This window comes from Cornus florida, unplaced genomic scaffold (genome assembly GCF_030987335.1).
Source record: "Cornus florida cultivar Cherokee Brave unplaced genomic scaffold, ASM3098733v1 CherokeeBrave_3.0.0_Hap2_Chr01, whole genome shotgun sequence".
Taxonomy (NCBI): Eukaryota; Viridiplantae; Streptophyta; class Magnoliopsida; order Cornales; family Cornaceae; genus Cornus; species Cornus florida.
The window spans coordinates 118,012,192-118,034,834 of NW_026775571.1; the positions used below are offsets into that span (position 1 = coordinate 118,012,192).

Below are 22,643 nucleotides of genomic sequence, written 5' to 3' on the forward strand. Positions count from 1 at the left end.
AAACCCCCGAAGAAATTAGGGGAATGAACTAATTAGACTCAAACAAAACTAGTAAATTATTGGGCTGGTATATATATCCTGTGGGCGTGGGTGATTGAGGTATGGAGATTGGGCTGTCTTTCCTAAGTGTGAAGGCTGACGGGTTGGGCCGAGGGTGGAATCCATATATGTTCAAGTCCTACCGACCCTTTTATTAGGTCGGGCCGAGCTGAGCCTAATTTTCATACTACTTACATTGGAAAAGTATATGAGGTCCCCCCATTGGAGCTCCAGCCGAAAGGCATAACTGAGTTTACTTGGATGTACTTTAATAGCTTCTTCTGTGAAAAAATAAAATTTTATAATTTCAATAATTGTTTGTATTAAAACATAGCATTACTATTTTTATATCATTCTCTAATTAGCCAAAAAAAAAAAAAAAAAAAGTCCACTAATGCTCGGTATATATGGAGAGAGTATACAAAAATTTAGTACAGTATGTGATACCTTATCAATGGGATGGTTATACTTTTTGTCACATCTCTATTACAAGGCAAGTTAAGAGCTTCTAGGACGACAAACACCCTATTACTTCGTCTGGCGTTGCGAAAGTAGTTGTCTAACGAGGAAGGGGTACGTGGCACTTTGAAGTTGGTGACAGCTAATATGAAATTAGAAAGAAAGAAGACGTACACCAAGTCGGAATATTATATGTATGATATATGTGACGTGATATATACATATAAGAGAGAGAGAGACTGAGAAAAAGGAGCGGATGTGCATTTTTATTTGTTTGTAGGTTGCGTATATATATTGATTTCAAATATCTTCTCCAAAGCGATGATGGCTGTAGTGGTAAACTGAGGACGGCACCGAATATGCATCGTAGACTTGAATTGCTGTGTTTGTCGTCTTACTCGATCTTCTCATATACTGTATATAACACTATTTATACACAATACTTTCACATATCATAGACTTGAATTGCTGTGTTTGTCGTCTTACTCGATCTTCTCATATACTATATAACACTATTTATACACAATACTTTCCTTACGGAACTACATCTTCCTCGATCTGTTGCATACTTCCTTCTGATCTCTCTCTCTCTCTCTCTCTCTCTCTCTCTCTCAAAATTCAATACTTACATATTCTTGGAAATCAAAGGTGGTCTCGATCACCATGGGAAGAACACCAGCTTGTTGTGACAAAAACGGACTGAAGAAGGGACCTTGGACCCCAGAAGAGGATCAGAAGCTCATTGCTTATATTCGCAAATTTGGCCAGGCAAACTGGAGGACTATCCCAAAGAATGCTGGTACCTACTTTATATATATATATATAATTATATATATGTGTGTGTTCTTAATTACTTTGTTGGTGTTAATTAATTAATTAGATGGGTATATATTTATCTTGTTTGCATGATTATATATACAGGTCTACAAAGATGTGGAAAGAGTTGTCGTCTTCGATGGACCAACTATCTAAGACCTGATATCAAAAGAGGTAGATTCTCTTTTGAAGAAGAGGAAACCATAATTCAACTGCACAGTATATTAGGGAACAAGTATGTTTTTCCTTGCTTCTTTTTGAACTAGCTTTTTGTTTCTTCATTTGGACTCCTGTATATATATATATATATATATATGAACATTAGATTAATATTAATTTTGCTCAAAAGTTAAATTTTGTATTAATGATTTCTTTTTGTTTTGGTACAGGTGGTCTGCCATTGCGTCTCGTTTGCCCGGAAGGACCGACAATGAAATCAAGAACTACTGGAACACCCACATTAGAAAAATGCTTCTCCGAACTGGAATCGATCCGGTCACTCACATTCCTCTTCTAAGCTCATCTCACATCAATTTGTTGGGTGTCCAACCCCGCCAAGTTAATCCAGAATTGCTAAGGCTGGACAATAATATATCTCTTCTATTGTCTGAACACGAAAATCACAACTTTCTTCTACAAAGTGATCAAGAAAATCAATATGGCAATGCCCAAGTACTCCAAAACCAATTGGTTCAATTTCATCAGACACCACCAATTCAAGACATTCCTGCATCTTGTACCAAATTAAGCCCATCTTATGTACCATTTTCTAATGAAACCCAACTACTCATGGAACCCAATTTGGAGCAACTTTCATCTACTATTACAAACCTCAATCCCCAAAGTTGTCAAGCAGTAAATGAGTGGCAAAACTATGAGATGTTATTGCCTTCTATTAATTTAGCTGAACATGATGAATTTATACCAAACTATAGCTATTACGGGTCGGATCAAAGAATCATGGACGTCCTTCCTCCTCCTGACAACTCAACTTTCCTTTCCAATGTCAACAGCAACAATTTCAGCTTTGAATCCGCTTTGTCAACACCTTCATCAAGCCCAACACCATTGAGTGTGTTCCAACTCCACGTATATCAACAACAGCAGCAGCAGGAGTACTGAAGATGAGAGAGAAAGCTATTGCAGCAACATGTTCAACTTTTTTAATCGATCCCATAAATTTTGGATATTGCATGTTAATCAGTTCATGTAAATCATACTGCATGTCAGAGAGTTTTGTTAATTGTCTTGGCTTTATTCTCGTTTATTGTTTCTCGTAAAATTCTCAAGCTAGCTAGACTTGTTCCAATTTATTAAGCTCAATGTATCAAAAAGAGAATTAATGATCATCTTTTCCTTGGTTTAATTAATTATTAATTTCCCTTATCATGTGAAGTCTCCATTAATTATTAATATGTTGTTCTGCAATTTTCTTCTCATGAATAATCAAATGTAAAAACATAAGTAATCAAATCATATATCCTTCATGCCTATCAAGCAAATATAATAAAAAATCATTGAGGAAGAAACTAATAATATGCATGAATAATAGACAAACATGAATGGGCAAGATAAAAAAACACTTCCATCTATATCCGACATGCAATGCAATCAAAAGATAATTAATAAATAAAACATATAAAAAATCAATGACATAAGAAATTAATTAATCCACATGTTATTGCCATAGTGACATGCATCACAAATAATTGCAAGTAGAGTTAGCTAAAATATAAGTATATAATGGGAAATAAAACATACATATGGATGGGCAATAACCAATCAAGTAAATTCTTGTATGTGTTTTTAAGATATAGCAGTATTGATAGGATTTAGAAAGTAAGTACTTGATATCTCGTTTTTAAATAATACTTTTAACTTAAATTATACATGTGTTATTATTCAGATACACATACTCTAAAAAACAAAAAACATAAAAATAAAAATAAAAATTTACCCCCACGTCTACAAGTGGTTTCATAGACCCCAACAGTGAGGCACTATCCGACCTGTGTCCGGCCACGTGTAAGTTAACCGACCTTCCACGTACTGAAAAAGTACTGTAATATACTACTCCGTACTACATATTTTATTTTGCACGGTATTTGTGTGGTGTTATGCATTTGACTGTATGGCCATTGGCTACGCAGAGTTTGACTAAAAAGAGTACGTGTCAATTTCTCAGTGCTTTATAAAGTTTATTCAAAATTGGCTCTTGTGCTTTTTATCCTTTTTTTTCATCTCCTAAATTGATGTTGCAGAGTCAAACCTAGCCCCTAATGGCTTACGTCAGCAGCATGGACACGTGGATCCAATTATGCTACAAGTCGGTCCCTCATACCGGATTATCCGGTAATGAAATATTCTTATCTAATAATGTACTTTTGCCGATTATTTCATTTTAAGTTTTAGTGTTAATAAAGTCTTGTATTTTAAACTAGTTCACTCCTACGTTCAAATTTGATGATATATGTCAATTATTCGCTATAATTAAAGTAAACTGTAATTTTATTTTATTTTACTCACTTTCTCTCTTCCTAAAAACTAATTTGTGAAATTTTCAATATTAATAGTCAATATTGTCCAATATGATGGCTTAATTTAACTAAAATAATGAGAAAGGAATATTGTTTTTATAAGCCAATTAATCTAGTGTTTTTTAATCAATTAGACAATAGTTTGAGGTGAAAACTAATCCTTGTTACTAGATCTGCCAACGAACTAATCCTTGTTACTAGATCTGCCAACGAGTTGGATTTGTATTGGATCAGATCTGATCCGATCCGAATTCGATAAACATTTTACTCAATGCGATCCTATTTTGTAATTTTTTTTAATAAAAAAAATCAAGATAATGTCAAAAGAGAATAAAAACAATGATTAGAAAAAAATGATAGAAAACAAAAAATAAATAAAATATAGAAAGAAAAATAAAATAAATCATTTACTCTTTATTAATGAATAAATATTATGACATTATTAATACATATATTAGGAGATTTATTATGAATTTGGATTGGATCGAACCTGATCCGATTCGAATCTGATAAACATTTTACTCAATTCGATTCTATTTTGTAATTTTTTTAATAAAAAAAATAAAAATAATGTCAAAAGAGAATAAAAACAATGATTAGAAAAAAATGATAGAAAACAAAAAATAAATAAAATATAGAAGGAAAAATAAAATAAATCATTTAGTCTTTGTTAATGAATAAATATTATGACATTATTAATACATATATTAGGAGATTTATTAATATGTGGGTGAGTATACCAAACTATTGTACGTATAACATTATAATTTTTTTTTTTTTTTGGTTATATTTAATATAAATCTAATAGGAGTATTATATATATATATATATATATATATATATAATCGGATTAAATTATTATTGGATCGGATCCGTATAAATTCATATCAAAATTGTTAACGAATCAAATTCGGATAGTAATTGCGTTATTAAATTAAGACTCGATTGGCTTAGCCACTGGCTATGAGAAAAAGTGTCCCAATAATTGAAAATATAGTGCATGGTTCTTAAACAGCTGAATCCGAAGTATACTCAATATAGTCCATCAAAATGTAAGTTGCAGGAAATGTTTACACCATATTGTCAACACCTACACCTTCCGGGGCTAAAAAGATATAGTCAACCCCGCAATAGGAACCACCACATGTTGTGTATCTCAATATCATTCATATGTTGTCATGTACAGTTACACCACATCATACTAACGGATATAAAATTATTACATGACAAATAAAAAATTTTGACATATTGTTTTTGAATTGTACTCTTAATTTAAATGATGTATGTATTATGATGTCGATAAATATACTTTAAAATAATAATAATTAAGTTTTAATTAATCATATTCCACTCGTACCATTCGAATTAAGGTCGATGTAAATAATCAAATAATTTTGATATCATGTAAAAAGCATCAAAAGGTATGGTAGTGTTCGACTCTGAGCCGACCATGGATAAAAGCCCTCAAGTATGCCCTCGCCCATCTCTTTCACATATCCACCGACCAAAGAAGAAACTCTTCAAAGTGTTGAATATGTAAACTGATTAAACCCAAAAGTGGGTTTATGTCTTTGCATGCCTGAGTTTTTTTATTCTTCTCAACTTTCTTTATTGCCGTAAAGTTGTATTTGTTTCTTTCTTACTTTAACTCTTAGCAATTGTAGATGTATGACAGAAAAGATCGAGAGTCGTGTACAAAAAGATATGGTAATAGGAAATGCAAACTCATGAAGATTTTGAAATGTTGTTTTTCATGTTCTTTGGACAGAAGAAGAAGTCTTAATTTTCATGTGAAAATAACTGGTCTTTAATAATTGGTCTCTTTTTGCTGCTGTTTTTCAAGCGACATCTGTAAATTCAATGGTTGTCATTGTCGATACCATGGGACAATGACAACCATTGAATTTGGCATATACGTTCAACCGATAATTAATACATATATATATATATATATATATTTAACTCTATTGATAAGTGTCTTGAGGTTTGATTTTAGATAACATTCAGATAATGAGTTTCCTGAATGAGGTGTGTGCGACCGATAATGAGCATATTTATACATAGCAATGAACGATAATGTGTGAAAGTTATATACGTACATATAGTTTCTTGAGGAAGAAAGCATTCTATATTTAGAAATTAAACTTATCAGAGTTGAATCCTATTTCAAGAAGAGCTAGCATATCTAATTCAGACATAATGTAGGAAATAATATATATTATCTAATTTATCTTCGTATATATATGTGTTCGCGATTGAAATATCAAATGTAGTGATATTGGAGCTGAAATGTCAAAATAAATTAAGTAACGTACTACTTTTGATTGGCCGTCTTTACCAAATACAAAAAAGATGGAATCCCACTTCCTTAAATAAAAATTAATAGGTACATTTATTAGTAGTGTCCTACAAGCTTTGGTATATTCATCAATTCATGCCGCTTGAGATTAGTCAAGTTTCTGTCACTTGCCTCTACCAATGTCATTAATTTCTTCATATCAGAAGAAAATTTTGGAAATTCTACAATACCGGGGGAGAATTTTGATACTTATACCACTTTCAAAGTTTCTCATTTATCTTGAAACTTCCAACTTTTCTATTTATCAAAGAAAATAAGGAGCTTTCATTGTGAGGGTATTAAGAGTCAAGATACACCCTCGGCCCGCCCAATTCCTTATGGGTCATGATCGCGTATATAGTCTGAGTTTTATTCAATTCGTGTGAGGGTCTCTTACACGAATCTCGTGAATTAATCGGGACACATCCCAATTATTGAAAGAAAAAAAATATGTCAGTTATTGTAGATCGAATTTATCATAAATTTCTTTACAAAAGGTAAGACAACAAAAATATTAAAATTAAAACTCATTCCAATGCTGTATTCTCTCCCAGTTTTAAATTAGGGCGAAATGGTTTTTTCCCCGTTAAGATCATATATACAACAACAATCACAAACTGTTATCATATCTTTCTTCATTAATTATACTCGTATTAATTTAAATTTTTCTTTTTCTCTAAAATTATCTTTAATGTGTGAGCTACGTTAGGAACATACCCAAGAACGTACAAAGGATCATCATCCCAAAGTACATAGCTATTAAGCAAAACAAAGTACTGGAAATAGAGAAATAAACATGGGTTGAGATTTATGGTTCCCTCCTTATTACCAGCCCAGTTGGAGACAGAGGACTGAATCTGGCCTTAAACTTAAAGCACGTCCAATCTATTGGCAGGCCTACTTAGGAATCCTCGTGGGCTTTGGTAGCTTATCGGGTCCATAGTGATAGTCCGTCGCTACAACCAAGTCCCTGTACAGATTTCAGCCTGTGAGGGCCCATGACACTACTATATTTGCCATATTGGTGAGAGCTTTAAATATATTATTTCGTTTTCGATTAATTTTGAAAGGAAGTGATGATCTCTCTCTCGGTAAAAAATTTAAATATTGTTTCGTTTTTTATTAACCTAATTTAATCAGATATACTTCTCTCTTACGACGTATTCTCGGAAAAAAATAAATAAATAAATAAAATAAAAAATTTCAACTTAAGAAGGAGATATTACTCAAAACATGGCAGTGTATTGGAGAGTCTTTCAACTCTATGGTGGGTAAGGCTCACCGACCTATACAAAAGATGCAAGAAATTTATTCTTTCATATTTATCTTGAAACACGAACCCTTTTCAAAAAATTCGTTTTTCTTATCAATGGTAATAAATAAATTCATCACTCATATACTCACTTTGTCAATTGAAAAGAAATTCAAATTTTAGCCTTTTATTTTGAAAGAAAAAAGAGATAATAAGCCACATGGCCCTTGATCTTGGCACGGTGCCGTTGATTATAATTATTATCTTTCTTTTGGTAATTACTTTCATATGAAGACTAAGGCCCTCCTAGGTAGAGTTTTTTCATATCAGACTATCTTCGTAAAAGGAATTTTGTTGAAAGAAATTTATATGAAAAAGACATTTGACAAGCACCTTTCTTAAATTTACTTTTAACTTTTAGATTATTTTTTTCTTAACAATAATATCCTTTATGATTAACAATTATTGCAAGTCTCTAATAAAAAGTGCGAAGACAATAGTGGTGGAAGGCAATAGCGATATTGGTGGTGGTGGAATATGACGATGTCAATGGTGGTGGTAGTGGCGGCGGCAGCAATGGCAGTGAAGGTCACGGTGGTCGGCGGCGACGGTGGTGGAATGTGGTAGTGGCGGCGGTGGTGTTGAAAAGGTTACGGTGGCAGTATTGGTGTTGAAAAGGTGACGGCGGTCAGAGGCGGAGTTAGGATTTGATTTTAGGGGGGCATAGTGGGAATTTTTTTTTTTTTTAAAAAAAGGGGAATGAAAAATGAATTTTTGAGGAAACAAATTAGAGCATGATTAAATAAGGGGAATTTAACCTTTTTAAAAAGGCAATTAAAGAAATTTAAAGAGTAAAAGAGAAAAAAATAGAAAAAGTTAAAAAAAAATTTAGAAATTAATAATTTTAGGGGATCATAATATACAAATTTATATATATATATATATATATATATATATATATATATATATGTAAAAAAAAAAAAAAAAAAAATTAAAAACCATATATATATACATAGGGCGGGCCCAAGATAGGGGCATGTGCCCCCTAGGCACAATGGCTCCGCCTGGCGACATAGAATTTAAGACAATTTTGTCAATCTATGAAAATACATTGGCAAATTAGTAAAATAGCAAATTTATCTTTTAAAAAATTAGCTTCTTAAAAGGAGGTTTCAAATATAACATTTTCTTACTTCTATGAAGTGGGCTTTCTGACCATTGGCTTCTTGAGAAAGTCCATTACATATGTGTAACCAAATGTCACAAATTTTTGCAAATGAACTTTTTAAAGTTGAAAGGACTTTTTGAGGCTTCATGAAACTCTCCCAAACAGGGCCCTAAATTTTAGATATACATTAAGTCAATTAAAATTAATATAATGACGTCCTTTTTTTTTTCTTTTTTTCTTTTTTCTGTTTTTTTTTTATTATCAGATATTGGCAACTCTACTTATAAAAAATAACAATTTCATTTATCCTTCTAAATGGAAATTAAGTCAAAATAATTATTTTGAAATTCTCCCATGATATAAGAGAAAATAGTCTTTTTTTTTAAAGTGAACGGGATTCAAGCTGACTAAACTAAAAAACAAGCACAAACTCTCTATTAATATGCATGTCTTAGTTGAACTTGAACTCTCAACTTTTCTATTCGAGGAGAAGAGGTTATACCATTGAGGTAGAAGTCCTTTAGTCAAGAAAAAAAGAGAGGTTAGATTAGGATAAAAATTTCAAATTTTCATCCTAAATTGGAAATGAAGTCGAACAAGAAATAGTTTATTACCTTTTAAATTGGAAATGAAGTCGAACAAGAAATAGTTTATCACGAAATATATTAAGGTTTAAGGTCTTGTTTGATTCAAGTTTTAGATTTTAGAAAATAAAAAAATATGAAACATTTATATATTTAATACCAAATGTCTAAAAACTTGGAAAGTAAAGGCTTGGGTGGTTTATTACTCAAAAAAACGGAGAAACAATTTTTAGAAAATGATAAACGCATGTATTATTTTTTTTATTTGAGTTTTCTGAAAATTGTTTTAAAAAACTGGCAATGAAATAGATTTTAATACAATTGGTTTTCAGTTCTTAAAAAGTAAAAAAATTATTCTCAGAAAGTTGAACAAAACTAGCACTAATTCATACTCTTTACTAACAGTTGGTAATTTTATTTAAAATTTTTTAAGGAGCCTACTAACAAAATTTTATAGATAAAATAAACTTGATCATCAACCACATTGGACAAGTTTGATGTATGAATCATTGAATCTCCTGACGATGGATGGAAGATTAGGAATTTGAATGTGCATAAAATTTAAAATGTAGGTATGATAGAATGTTTAAAACCCTAAAAATTAATATCATTTGATTCTCCAAGTCAAATAAATGTTTAAGCTTACCAGTTTGTCTGTGAGTCTAATTACTAAACTGATTGTTTCGGTTGGACTTGTCAAACGAACGAACTCAATTTTTTTTTTTAAAACTTATATTAAAAAATAGTGCAGTTTGAATTATTCAAGAAAATTAATTGATTAAAACTTATATACGTAGGCCGATGTATATTTCATTAGCATAAATAAAATAAATGCTTGTACAAAAATAAATGTTGACAAAATTAATTGTAAAGAAAAATGTCTTTGACTTTTTGCTAATTCTTTTCTAATTTTTTTTTTTTTTTAAAAAAAAAAATCAAAATCTTATTTTCATTTCTTCATTAACAAGATATTTTCATTCATTAATAGCCCTAAAGTTAGGAATTGGCATAAGCAGCAAGAAAGAAGAACCGCACCACCGGTTCAGTGATCGAACCCATTTCGACTTCCCGGATCCACCTCCAACCACTGTCGTCGCACCTTCGTACTCCTCTCTTTTCTCTCTCTCTCTCTCTCTCTCCGCCGCCAAAGCCCTTTAAAGAAAACGCGCTTGCCTGAGACCGCCACACAAGGGTCACCGACCGACGAGTCGACGTTGATTGCAAATTTTGATTCTCAGATGAGATGAGTTGGAGATGAGCAATTGTTGTCCACATCCGATAGAAAATGCTGAAAACAACAATATCACTACAACATCTGATTCAAATACTACAAATACTATTAACCACTACGCGTGAAGACCAAGCATCGCCATGTCAAGGTCCGTAACTTTCTTGCCAATTCTCATACTTTTAGGGTTTCTGTGTTTTTGCTTTCCGCGATTCTCTGAGGTATTTCCGTAGTTCTTGCGTTGGGTTATTAGGTTTTGCTTGAAACTGTTTTTGGTACTTTTGATGGATTGGGATTGTCGAATTTTTGCATATTTTGAATTTGAATGAGTATTTAGGTTTTCATGCTTTTATATCTACTATTTATTTTCTTTTGAAGAACTGTGTTCTATTGAACGTTTATTAATTATCTTCAGACCTAAATCTACTGTGGGTCAATTTTATAATGTTCAAAAATGATCTGGAAATTCCCATATTGAATCCAAGGGAAAATTTAGGCTTCACATTTGGAACAACGGAGCTTAAGCTCAAATTCAATTATGCATTATGCAGATACCTGGTTATGACGATGCCCATCAAATCTGAACTTTTGGGATTTCCCAGAGCGTGGTCATTTTGATTTTGAACATAAGTAGCAAGTTTAATTCTGACTAGACAGTTGGTTTTCATAGCATGACACACTTGAACTTCTTAAATGAAATAATTGATGTATCTTCTAGCTGACTCTTTTCAAATAAAAGTTAAGCCATCGTGTCAATCTCACAATAGAACTTATGGTGGTAATTGACTCTTATTGCCGGGAATGCAGATTTCTGACAATTGGAAATATTAGGAGAGCTGCACATTTTATTCAAGCAAGGCAGAGGAGCATCTATTCAGAAGGAAGCAAGTATGGGTTGGCCGTTGCGGCTGGGTCATATTCCCCCCAATATAGATTATACTCGCGGTTGTTTCCTAGCGGGGGAAATGGTTCATTCATGGCACACAAAATTAAGGATGGTTTCCACAATAATAGTTTTCCAAGAAAGTTTTCATTCATCCCGGCGAGTAAAACAGCAGCATATCATGCCCAAATTGCTTGGAAGAGGCTCACACAGATATCTTCTCACAATGGTAGAAGTCATCCCCACATAAGTAAAATCGCTCAAGCAGTCAGCTTGGCCTTGGCCAGATCTTATGTGGTTGTTCCTGGTTTGTTTGCTTTAACATGTGGGAATGTAGCATGGGCACAAGCATCAGCAAATACAGATCTCTTCCAGCCAAGGAATACTTTGTACATGCGTGCAGAAGATGGGCATGCTTTTTTGACTGCATTACTCCTCTCAGTATTTGAAGGTGTTGTCCTGTTGCTAAGAGCTCTTTATTTAGCAATCTTGTTCTCACCCAGCATAGTAATGGCCCCATTTGCGGATTCTCTTGGACCTGAGTTTAGGAAAACGTGGCTTCGGGTAGTTCATAAGACGCTGGAAAGAGCAGGCCCAGCATTCATAAAATGGGGCCAATGGGCAGCCACACGGCCAGACCTCTTCCCTAGGGATTTATGCTCCGAGCTGTCAAAGCTCCACACCAAAGCACCTGAACATAGCTTCGCTTATACAAAGAAGACTATTGAAAAAGCTTTTGGTCGTAAGCTTTCTGAAATTTTTGATGATTTTGAAGAGGCACCCGTAGCATCTGGAAGTATTGCTCAAGTGCATCGAGCTTCTCTAAGGTCTAGATATCGTGGTCGACAGATCAAGCCCATTGTAGTTGCGGTAAAGGTTAGGCATCCTGGTGTTGGTGAATCAATCAGAAGAGATTTTGAAATAATTAATATAGCAGCAAAGATTTCAATGGTCATTCCTACCCTGAAGTGGTTGAGGTTGGATGAAAGCGTACAACAGTTTGCGGTTTTTATGATGTCTCAGGTTGACCTTGCAAGGGAAGCTGCCCATTTGAGCCGCTTTATTTACAATTTTCGCAGATGGAAGGATGTTTCTTTTCCTAAGCCTGTATATCCACTTGTGCATCCTGCTGTTTTGGTGGAAACTTTTGAGCAAGGGGAAAGTGTCTCACACTACGTTGATGAGCTTGAAGGACATGATAGAGTTAAAAGTGCGCTTGCCCACATTGGAACACATGCACTTTTGAAGATGCTTCTGGTAACATATTTAATTTTTGACTTTATTTACGCTTGCAGTAATTTTTGCATCTGATATTTTTTGGTTGCATTGTTCATTTGCTGCTATTCCTAGTTTCTATTGATGTGTGATAATTGTATAGAATTGATATGGTTGCATTGTCAGAGGAACTTGGTTATTATTATTATAAGATGATAGGTGTTATGCTCCTAATTTGCCTCATGAAATAGCTAGGGGCCTTTAGTGATCACACCTTATTTATTCTTTGGAATGAGAATGAAATACATGTTATATTTTGTGAGAGTGGGTATGCCAACTTAGATGTCTGACCAGGTATAGTCCTTCTTGACTTTATGGTGTATAACATTGCTGATAAGGGTCTCCGTTTGAATTCTAATTTTAGTTTGCTTATCATTATGTGAAGTCATGAAATTTAATAAATTCGTGTAATCTTTCTGCAGAAGATAGTATTTTTCAGCTGTTGATCAAAGCCGTAAATTGATTTAAACACATTCTGGATTAGGTGAGTGTGGCTTGAAATGGGAAAGTAAACTGAACTGGGATTTTTATTATCTTAACCTAGAAACTGAATACACACACACACACACACACACACACACACACAGGAAAAAAGCCTTGAATCCCTGAACATAATTTTAACCCGATGAAAAAAAAAATAAAGAAATTTTAATCCTAGCAATACCAAATGAATTTCCCATACGATTGGCTTAAAGGATTGTATGGAGGTTTCATTGAGCATGTATATATATATATATATATATATATATATATAAAACCTTCTAATATATATATATATATATATATACTATAATATAAAGCAGAAATGATCTCTTGCACACTGGTGAGCAAGAAATTTAATCACACAAAGTATAGTGACTGTTGGATACTTAGAAATGATTGCTATGTTTTTTTTGGTAACTACCTTTTTTGAACTTAGATCAAATCCAACGGCCACTATGTTTGGTGTGGAGAAAGTTTCTTTCTCACCTGTGTGCAAGAGATCATTTTTGTTCTATAAAGACCTTTTAATATATAAATACCTTCTAATATACGAATACACACACACACACACGCACACTCATAATAGTATTGTGCAGGTATAATATCTAACTTACAAGGGTTGGTTTTCTAAGTTTGATTAGTCAAACTTATATTCAATCTAGATAAATTTTTTGTAAGTTTTTTGGTGCAAGGCAGGGATAGGATGAGTGTTGGATGTCTGATGTGCATTTAAACCTTTGTTTGGGGTGTTTTAGGTTACAGACGGAAATGCCTACCTCTTTTGGTTCCAATTGTGTCATGTGTTGAATCTGTTGTGAACTTGTGGTGTCTTCGGTCGACATTTTGAGTACTCGGATTTTAATTCCAATTGCATATTGGTCCGGTTATATTTGTCCATTTCCAAATAAGCTCCATAGAGAAGTTCATTGTGAATTTTGTATAAAGCATGATTACCAAATCTGAATATAAAACCATTTAAAACTATTGTTGGGCATTAAATATTCTCCTTCATCATAATGTGATTTCCACCGCATTTTCCCAACTAAATGCCTAAAACCATATTAACGTTTGACCATTGGATGATCTAAAACAAATTTTGTGCAGTTAAAATATGAATAAACTCAACGAGGAGCCAACTACTGACTTTGACTTTAAAAAAGATCCAGAAAATTGTCATGCGTCGACTTGGATTCCTTTATTGCTGGGTAGGCTTGTGCAAATAAAATATAGATGGCTTTGCTAACTATAAATCCATGTTTTTTTTATTATGTACCCAAAAGGGATAAGATTCATGAATGCAACTTCATCATCATGTAGATATTTTAAAAATATATAACCAAATCTTCAAAATGTTAAGTATCACCCGATATGTCTTTATCTGATTAGTCTGAAACCTTGGACACCATTGGTATCATCACCAAAATTACATCAACCAACAGACAGTTGTATTGATTATGTTATGATTCTTCACCCTGGACATTTTCAAGACAAAAATAATAGTGCTGGTTGTCTAATATTCTTTAGATATTCACATAAAAAATTTGTGCACGTATTGAGTTCTCATTATTTTTGGTATTTCAGTATTGCTAGCATGATCATATTGGGAAAAAAATTACTATGAACATGAACTACTTTGGATGTGCATGCCTCAATTCATTGTGCATGATTTTTCGTTAGTGCTAAATTGCTCATCATTTCTTTTTGTGGAAACCAGTTATTAGTGCTAAATTCTCAAACCTTATTTGTTTCCTATGGTCATTTTTCTAAAAAGATGACTTACAAAATTGTGATAATTGTGGTTCCATTCTCATTGGAGGAGAAAATGGCATTGGTACTTCACCTGTTCTCAATGCCATAATAGTATTACAGAATTACTAGAAAACTTCCTAGTCAGATCCTTTTACAATTAATAAACTCAGGTCTTAAGTCATGCCACAGTACCTTCCTTTTTCTACTAAAACGAATTTAAAGAAAAGATGGGAACTGTGTTTGGTTCATCTATCTGACTTGAGATGTGATATGGTCTCTCTAAATATGTTTTCCGAATGTTATTGGGTTCTATATTCTAATCTTAACTTCTTTGTAATCGTCACCATGCAACATCATTGGTATTGGTACTCATTTAGTATCATAGTGCACTATATGAATTTTTTTCTTTGCCACTGTGTTTTTAGGGAGTTCTTTTTATTAATAACTAATTGTGAGAAGTTTGATTGCTCTTAATTTTTGTAAAACGAAAGAGAAATAGTTCTGGCTTCTGAGACCTGACTCCTCTTCTTTCAGGTGGACAATTTTATTCATGCTGACATGCACCCTGGAAATATCCTTGTCCGGGTAGCTAAGAGCAAGTCTTCTCGGAAACGGCTTTTTAAATCAAAGCCTCATGTCATTTTCCTTGATGTAGGCATGACGGCTGAACTTTCTAAGAGTGATCGAGTAAATTTATTAGAGTTTTTCAAGTCTGTTGCCCGTCGGGATGGTCGCACTGCAGCAGAGTGTGCGCTTAGATTATCGAAGCAACAGAACTGCCCTAATCCAGAGGCTTTCATCAAGGTAGTATAGTAGGCACACAATTATTTTTGGAGTCATTAATTTGGATGTCGCTATTTTACGTTAATTCTTTTGGTAGGATCGCTATGAATTTATGTTTTAGTTGTGGTTACCAACAGAAGGATCCATTGTTTTGAACCGTAGTACTTCCACAAAATATAGTAATTAATGTATATTTATCCTTTGACATAGTGGCATCTTCATCTTTCCTGCAATATTTTTATTTATTTATTTATTTATTTTTGATATGTATCATCTTTCCTGCAATATTACTTCTCTACCACTGAAAAAGCATCCTATTGTGGTGATGTCTATCTTGTAATTATTTATTAACTGGACTAAGATTCTAAAGTTTTGAACTTGAAAGTTGTTCGAGCTGAGAATATGTGCTGTGCTGCATTTACTATCATCAGTGCTAGATGTGGCAAAGAGTTATTCTCTTATGTGGAACGCTTGTGAATACAATTGCCTTTCTTGAATAATCTCAATTGTTGATGCTTTGTATTCTGTAGCATAAGATGGAAGAATTTCTACTTTACAATAATAAAAATGCATCTTATAGTATTAGTTTGAGATTTTAAAATTTATTTATAAGAAAGATTTATTACTTGCTTGTTTAATTTATTTTAAAACTTATTATGAATGAATTTCACAATTTATTTGAGGTTTTTTGTGTATGTGTATTCAGGTTGTTTGGAAGTATATGTAGTAGTAATTTAGACCAGCTTATATTTATATATTGCTGGTATATTGCTTGGTGTGCATGAGGTCTCTTTTCTCACTTTGTGCATGTACTTTATCATGTGATACACATCTATGTGCATTTTTTGTTCTCTAAATTATCTTGTTTTAACAGGAAGTGAAAGATTCCTTTGATTTTTGGGGTACTCCAGAAGGTGACTTGGTCCATCCTGCGGATTGCATGCATCATTTACTTGAGCAAGTTAGGCGTCATAAAGTCAACATTGACGGCAATGTCTGCACTGTAATGGTTACAACTTTGGTTCTTGAGGTAAATTGTTTTCTTCTTGTGCAAATGTTTCCATTCTGCTTTATTCAAGATGCCCTCATTTTGGAAATGGGAAGAAGAGGCAATTTCCTTTAGGATTAAAATATGTAAAATTTCATAAGGTTTGTTTGTTTTCCTTCATCAAATGAAGAAAGTCTCTTCATTTTATGAGCTATCTTACTTGGATCTAATTAGCATAGAAATGATACACACACAGATGCACCAGTACAAAAATCTTACTCCATTCATCCCATAATAAGTTTCCTGATTTCCTTTTTGGGATGTCCCAGAATAATTTTCCACTATTGTTTTTGAGATATTTCAAATTTTAACTTCTTTCAAATTGTCCTTTGATATTGAAATATTTTCAAATTAATGAAGTAAATGTTTAGTTTCTGTTGGGTTAGTTTTAAAAAGTTGGAGTCCTAAAGGGCATCACTCATTATGGAACTGAGGTAGTAAACGAGGACATCAGTAAGGTTAGGTCACTAAAATATAAAATGTTTAATTACTATATATAAAAAAGGGCTATTGCTTTGTGCAATGGTAAAGCCATCAGAGACAACTGCCAGGATGCAGGTTCAAGTGTGGGAGCAGCCATTTTGTGCGAAAAGAAGCCAAAGGTTAAGTCTCTCTCTAGACTTTCCCTCTCATCATCCTGCCCAGCTGAACCAATACTGTTTAATAGCCTTTTATATCTGTTATACATGACAAATATGTAACTTTACTTCAATTTTTTTCTTTAGATAATATACACACCCACAATGGCCTCGTACGAGTACTTGAACTTTGAACCTTTCACTTGAAAGTATTGAAGATGCCATTAGAGCTAACCTCTAGGTAGTTTTATTAATTTCCAATAAGAATTGTATAATATTGAAGATGAAATTTGAAAATTATACCCCGATTTTTTTTTTTTTTTGAAAATTATGATAAAAATCCTTATATAATACGTACTCCTAATATTTTCTTATTGTACCTTTGTTTTTACAATTTTATCTTTTATCTTTAAAATGTTCATATTTTATCTTTAAAATGTTTGTTGCATTATCTAGATATCGAGGACATGGTTCTACATGCTTCTGTTTTTATCTTTAAATGCCCATTGCATGGACACGGACATGGGAACAGATGCAACGCTACACAAATACAGCTATATGAAAAATTCTTAAAAAATAAGATACAAATATGGCAAGGATATGGTAATATATATTATATATATATATGTATGTATGTATGGGTAAGTTTAAATATTAATGTGGGACTAAATTAGTCATGAGATATATCGAAGTACTTCAAAATGAAGAAATTTTGAACTTTCTAAATAGTTTTACTGTGGCATTGTTCTTGGGAAAGTTACATTTTAATGTTCAAAACTTGTTAAATATATGTTTAAAATATCCAAGAAGTTCGGATATTTGGTCAGAGTGTTTGAGAAAATTATCAAATACACGTTAGGAATTTAAATTATTATTAGAGTTCTGGATACGTTTAGGAAGTATCGGACATTTATCAGTGAGTACTCGAGAAGTATTGGTGTTTGACACGCACAAGATACATGTATGGCACTCTTATAGATGTATCCGTGCTTTTGAAGGTTTACTGTATTTAAACTTAAATGATGAAACTAAGAGCTAATTATTATTCATTGACAAAAATGTTCAAGACATGATATTAGAGTGGCACCATTTTATTCACTAAATTGGTATAAAATATGGTTGTTGTGTTCTACAAATATCTAAGATGTCAATGAAAATTGTGGAAAAATGTCTAATATGTTATACTAGAATTACTTGTACATATTTATGTTGATAAGTATAATCAATTGAAAGAAGTCTTTTACCGCTATTTGGTGCATCAGGTACAAGAATCCTTTATTGCTAATAACCTTAGTCAAATCATATGTTATCATATCTTATTTATTATCTCAACCATGTTATTTCTGATGTTCTCCTTTCTTTGGTACCTTGTGTGCATTGCATCACTCTTTTCACTACTACAATTATTAATTTTTCTTTGTTGCACACGATTAATCTAATTCGGTTGATTTTCTATTATCTTATTTCCCATTGGTACTAGTTCAAGTCTTCAACCGGGTAATGAATGTGTTGAATTATAATTTGTTGATGACCGCGCCACGATAGCTAATTAAGTGGCGCCACCTCTGCAACATAGGCACAACTGCCAGTGCTTACCTGGCGTGTCTATGATGGATTAGGTATTCTCGAGTTACCTATCCGATAACTGAATTCACTGGCCGAGGAAGGGTTCGCTACCCTTTCTCTACTGTGGACGCGCCCCGCTCCAGTCGGATGGGCTCCCACCCCCCCCCCCCCCCCCCCCCCGGCTCGTTCGAGGGCGCTCTCTAAAAGAGCGACCTCGACTAACCTGTTTACACATTTCCCTTCTCGGCAAAGAGGACCTCGGGATAAAATTGGGATAGGACCCTGCGAGGTTATGAAGGCAAGACCTCGAAAGGGACCTATCCTCAGCACGGGAATCTGAGAACATGTGGATAGGTGGCTGAGATCCAAGGGCTCGCCTCAGCCCGAGGCCAACACAAGGGGGAAAGAATACTTGGTACCTAAGCTCGAGCAATGAAGGATAAGAAACGCATTAATTGCGACAGACGTTTGATAAGACCCGTATTAATTAGGGAGCGTCGTTACATCCTTTGATCGGGGGGCAAAGCGCCGCGACCCATCCATCAATGTCTCATCCGTCAGAAGAAGAGACAATCAAATCTTTGGGTAAGAGCGGGCTCAGCTAAAGGACTAAAAGACATTGACCGATGAGGTAAACACTATAAATAGGGGTGTTAATCAACCTTTAAGACGGACAACTACCACATTAACGACTATTCTCTGATAAGCTCGAGCTCACATGGTACCAAAGTCGGCATTCCTATTCTTAATCTCCATACCTAGAGAATCCCTTGTGTTGCTTGGATCTCCACTTAGATACTGATCTCAGACTTCTTGGCTTACGTGGAACGATTTTCTCATCCTACTCACGAACTATCATCAACATAATTTTAATTCATCTCGTGTTGCTACGTATCAATCTCAACATTCACATTTGAGCCATATTCATTTTATGAGTATATTCTTTTTTTTAGTTGCTTCAAATTCTGTATTATAGTTATTTTATGAAATATATATTGACAAGTATGTTATGCTTGGGGACTTAGATCCTCCTCAATCTTTTTTTAGTCCGAGTCTTTATCGGACAATGCACAATACCACGTCACTAAGTAGTATCATGCATGTTGTGCAATGAAAGTTGAGACAGGAAAAGACTCAAAGCGGATCCTTGGCCTATGCTTAGATTGTATTGCTGACGTTGAAGATGCTTCAAGTTTTTGTTAAAGTGAACTGTTCATGCAAATTCACTAATTCATGTTCTTTGTGCATGCTATACTTTTTAGGGTTGGCAGCGGAAGCTTGATCCTGATTATGATGTGATGCACACGCTACAAACGCTGTTACTCAAAGTTGACTGGGCGAAGTCACTTTCCTACACAATTGAAGGGCTCATGGCACCATAAGAAGGTTCTTGTCTGTTTTGTTCCTGCATACCAATTTTGACAGTTTAAAATCGCTTTGGAAAAAAAAAAAAAAAAAAACATATCTCTGTCCGGAGAAAGACCTGGAGCATCTCGGGTTTGTTCTTTTATCTCTTCAGCTGGCTCTTATCGTGGGCCTTCTCATAAATTTTTATAAAGGAAAGTTTTGTCCCGTATTTATTGGCAAGTTATTGTTCCACTGATAATTACTTTTTACTCAAGCCTCCCAACTCACAGGCAGAGGCACTAAAAATGGGGAGACAGAAAGAAATGAAGACGCGACTTTTTGACGTTCCTGTACATTTCAGTTTCTTTCTCCCGAAAGAGATTAACAAAAAAGACCTATTCATTTAGATGTTATTGAAATTCGTGTTGATGTCTTCAGTTTGTGTACATCTTATGAGGGGGAGAAAAAAGTGTTTTGGTTTGCGTAAGTGACCTTGCAATTCAATAGTTGCACATTTTTTGATTTGTATAGTTGACTTTTATGCCATAATTCCACATCCACGCGCCTTGGTCATCTTTAGAGGGTGGTGGGTACTGCATAAAATGTTGCCATTCTGGATACAAGATGAACCACCATGTTGCACGTACGAGAGGCCGTGTAGAGCAGTTGTTATTGAAGTTTGCAGCACCAAAAGGGGAGGATTTGACTTGATGAATCTATCAGTTGAGGTTTTGTGTCACGGATGATAGAAAGATTGTTGGAATGTAGTATCAGAACTTACTGCCAATATCCTCGTTTTTGTTCTTGCATATCCTGAAAGATGTAGCTGATGAGTAGATAATGTCCTATTTTTTGCAAAGATATAGTTGTACGTGATCAATGACGTAGATATATAATAATGCTTCATGCTATTTTAGTATAGGTATAAATAAGAATGTGTGAGGCGAAGGAAACAAGTACCTTAGCCAAAAAAAAAAAAAAATCTGCCAGAAGAGCAAAAACATGATTGGGTGCAGCGCTGATGAAGTCGACAATTTCCCGCAAAATAATGAAAGAAAAAAGAAAAAAAAAAAGAGTGGGGTAGGGATAGGACGACTTCATCAACGCTGCACTCAATGATGTTTCTTAAATCTGGATATACAGACTCCTTGCCTTTGCCTCTATTGCATTAGATCAACAATCTCTCTCTCTCTCTCTCAAACACATTAGCTTTACAATCTGTTCATATATATATATATATATATATGAATGTAACCAGATGATCGTACAACGAATTAGTACATTCATTTGTACTGCAATTTCACTTGCCATACTTGATGATATTCCTTCTCTCTGGACTGCTTACTATATTATAAATAAGAGTTGGTTAAAATATGTACTAGTTGATCTATTGTACTGAAAACATGTACTACCATCCTTCTGTCCACAACTTGGGAAAACGAAAAGGTCTGGTTACTACTAATGCTACCTTTTCTCTTCTAAAAACACTACCCTTGTCAAATAATCAATAGAAAGAATTGTGGACTTATTCGCAATTGCAATCTATCGAAGATGTGAGAACAATTATTCATTTTTTTGTTTTTCTTGTTTTATCTTGACCGTTTTTCTTTTTATTATCAATAACAATTATTTTTAACTCGGCAAGGAGGGGAGGATGGGATGAGTTGAATCTAGACTACAGGAGAGTGTCTTTACCAATTGGGCTACCTAGTTCATCCCCTATGTGGAGATTTAAACACTCTAATGTTGCATTTGGTGTATAAAAATGGAATGTAAGTGTAAATGGAATGAGAATGGGAATGAAATGATCATTCTTATTTTATTGTTTTGTTGTAAATATGAAATGTGTATGAATTGAATGATAATAACCATTCTACTGTTTAGTTGGACTAATTTAAAATTTAGAATGCAATAAATTTCAAATTGAATTCTCCAAAATATCCCTTTTAGTAACAAATAAATTAAATTAACAAAATGACATTTTCTAATAATTTTTAAAAAATAAATGGTGGCAGTGGTGGAGGTGGAAAGTGGTAGTGATGTAGGTGGTGGTGTTGGAAGGCGGCGGTGGTGGCAATGGTGGAAGGCGATGGCGGTGGTAGAAGGTGGTGGCTGGGACGGTGGTGGTGGTGGAAGGTGGCGGCGGTGGTAGAAGACGGTGGTGATGGAAGGTGGTGGAAGATGGTAATGGTGGTGGATGGCAGTGGTGGCATTGGAAGGAAGTGGCAGTTGAAGGCGATTGCGGTGGTGAAAGGAGGTGGTAGTGGTAGTGAAAGGTGGTGGTAGTGGTGGTGGAAGGCAGTAGCTGTAACGACCCTAGCTGATGCCAAAATTAAAAAAAAAAAAAAATTCGACATAACCTCCCCTAAAAATGGGCCTTCAACAACCTATCCCAATACACAAAACACATAATATCATCCAGCATCCCATTCATCCGTTCATTATATCTCAACATAGTTCCTCTCATGGTGGAACATCCATACACCAATTAATCTAAATTATCATAATTA

General features: G+C 34.0%; 2 protein-coding genes across 3 annotated transcripts; both read left to right on the forward strand.

The window, feature by feature from the left end:
- Positions 1-1,096: 1,096 nt before the first annotated feature.
- Positions 1,097-2,672, forward strand: LOC132266658 (transcription factor MYB41-like). The gene is made up of 3 exons (XM_059767595.1): positions 1,097-1,297; positions 1,420-1,549; positions 1,704-2,672. Exons 1-3 carry the CDS (start codon positions 1,162-1,164, stop codon positions 2,434-2,436), a joined length of 999 nt encoding a protein of 332 aa, XP_059623578.1. The 5' UTR covers positions 1,097-1,161; the 3' UTR covers positions 2,437-2,672.
- A 7,701-nt stretch (positions 2,673-10,373) lies between these two features.
- On the forward strand, positions 10,374-21,957 carry LOC132266643 (uncharacterized). 2 transcript variants are annotated; one of them, XM_059767584.1, is made up of 6 exons: positions 10,374-10,572; positions 11,229-12,561; positions 15,346-15,615; positions 16,469-16,624; positions 20,049-20,172; positions 20,409-21,957. In XM_059767584.1, exons 1-5 carry the CDS (start codon positions 10,565-10,567, stop codon positions 20,166-20,168), a joined length of 1,887 nt encoding a protein of 628 aa, XP_059623567.1. In that variant the 5' UTR covers positions 10,374-10,564; the 3' UTR covers positions 20,169-20,172; positions 20,409-21,957. The 2 variants fall into 2 exon arrangements, with proteins under 2 accessions (XP_059623567.1, XP_059623559.1); XM_059767576.1 differs by having other exon boundaries at positions 20,049-21,957.
- Positions 21,958-22,643: the final 686 nt, after the last annotated feature.

What these genes read in the sequence shown, in the direction of transcription:
- LOC132266658 (XM_059767595.1), top strand. Translation starts at nt 1,162, where the DNA reads ATGGGAAGAACACCAGCTTGTTGTGACAAAAACGGACTGAAGAAGGGA. An exon ending in GACTATCCCAAAGAATGCTG is followed by an intron (nt 1,298 to 1,419) that starts GTACCTACTTTA and finishes TTATATATACAG; the next exon opens with GTCTACAAAGATGTGGAAAG. An exon ending in CACAGTATATTAGGGAACAA is followed by an intron (nt 1,550 to 1,703) that starts GTATGTTTTTCC and finishes GTTTTGGTACAG; the next exon opens with GTGGTCTGCCATTGCGTCTC.
- LOC132266643 (XM_059767576.1), top strand. An exon ending in CACTTTTGAAGATGCTTCTG is followed by an intron (nt 12,562 to 15,345) that starts GTAACATATTTA and finishes CTCTTCTTTCAG; the next exon opens with GTGGACAATTTTATTCATGC. An exon ending in ATCCAGAGGCTTTCATCAAG is followed by an intron (nt 15,616 to 16,468) that starts GTAGTATAGTAG and finishes TTGTTTTAACAG; the next exon opens with GAAGTGAAAGATTCCTTTGA.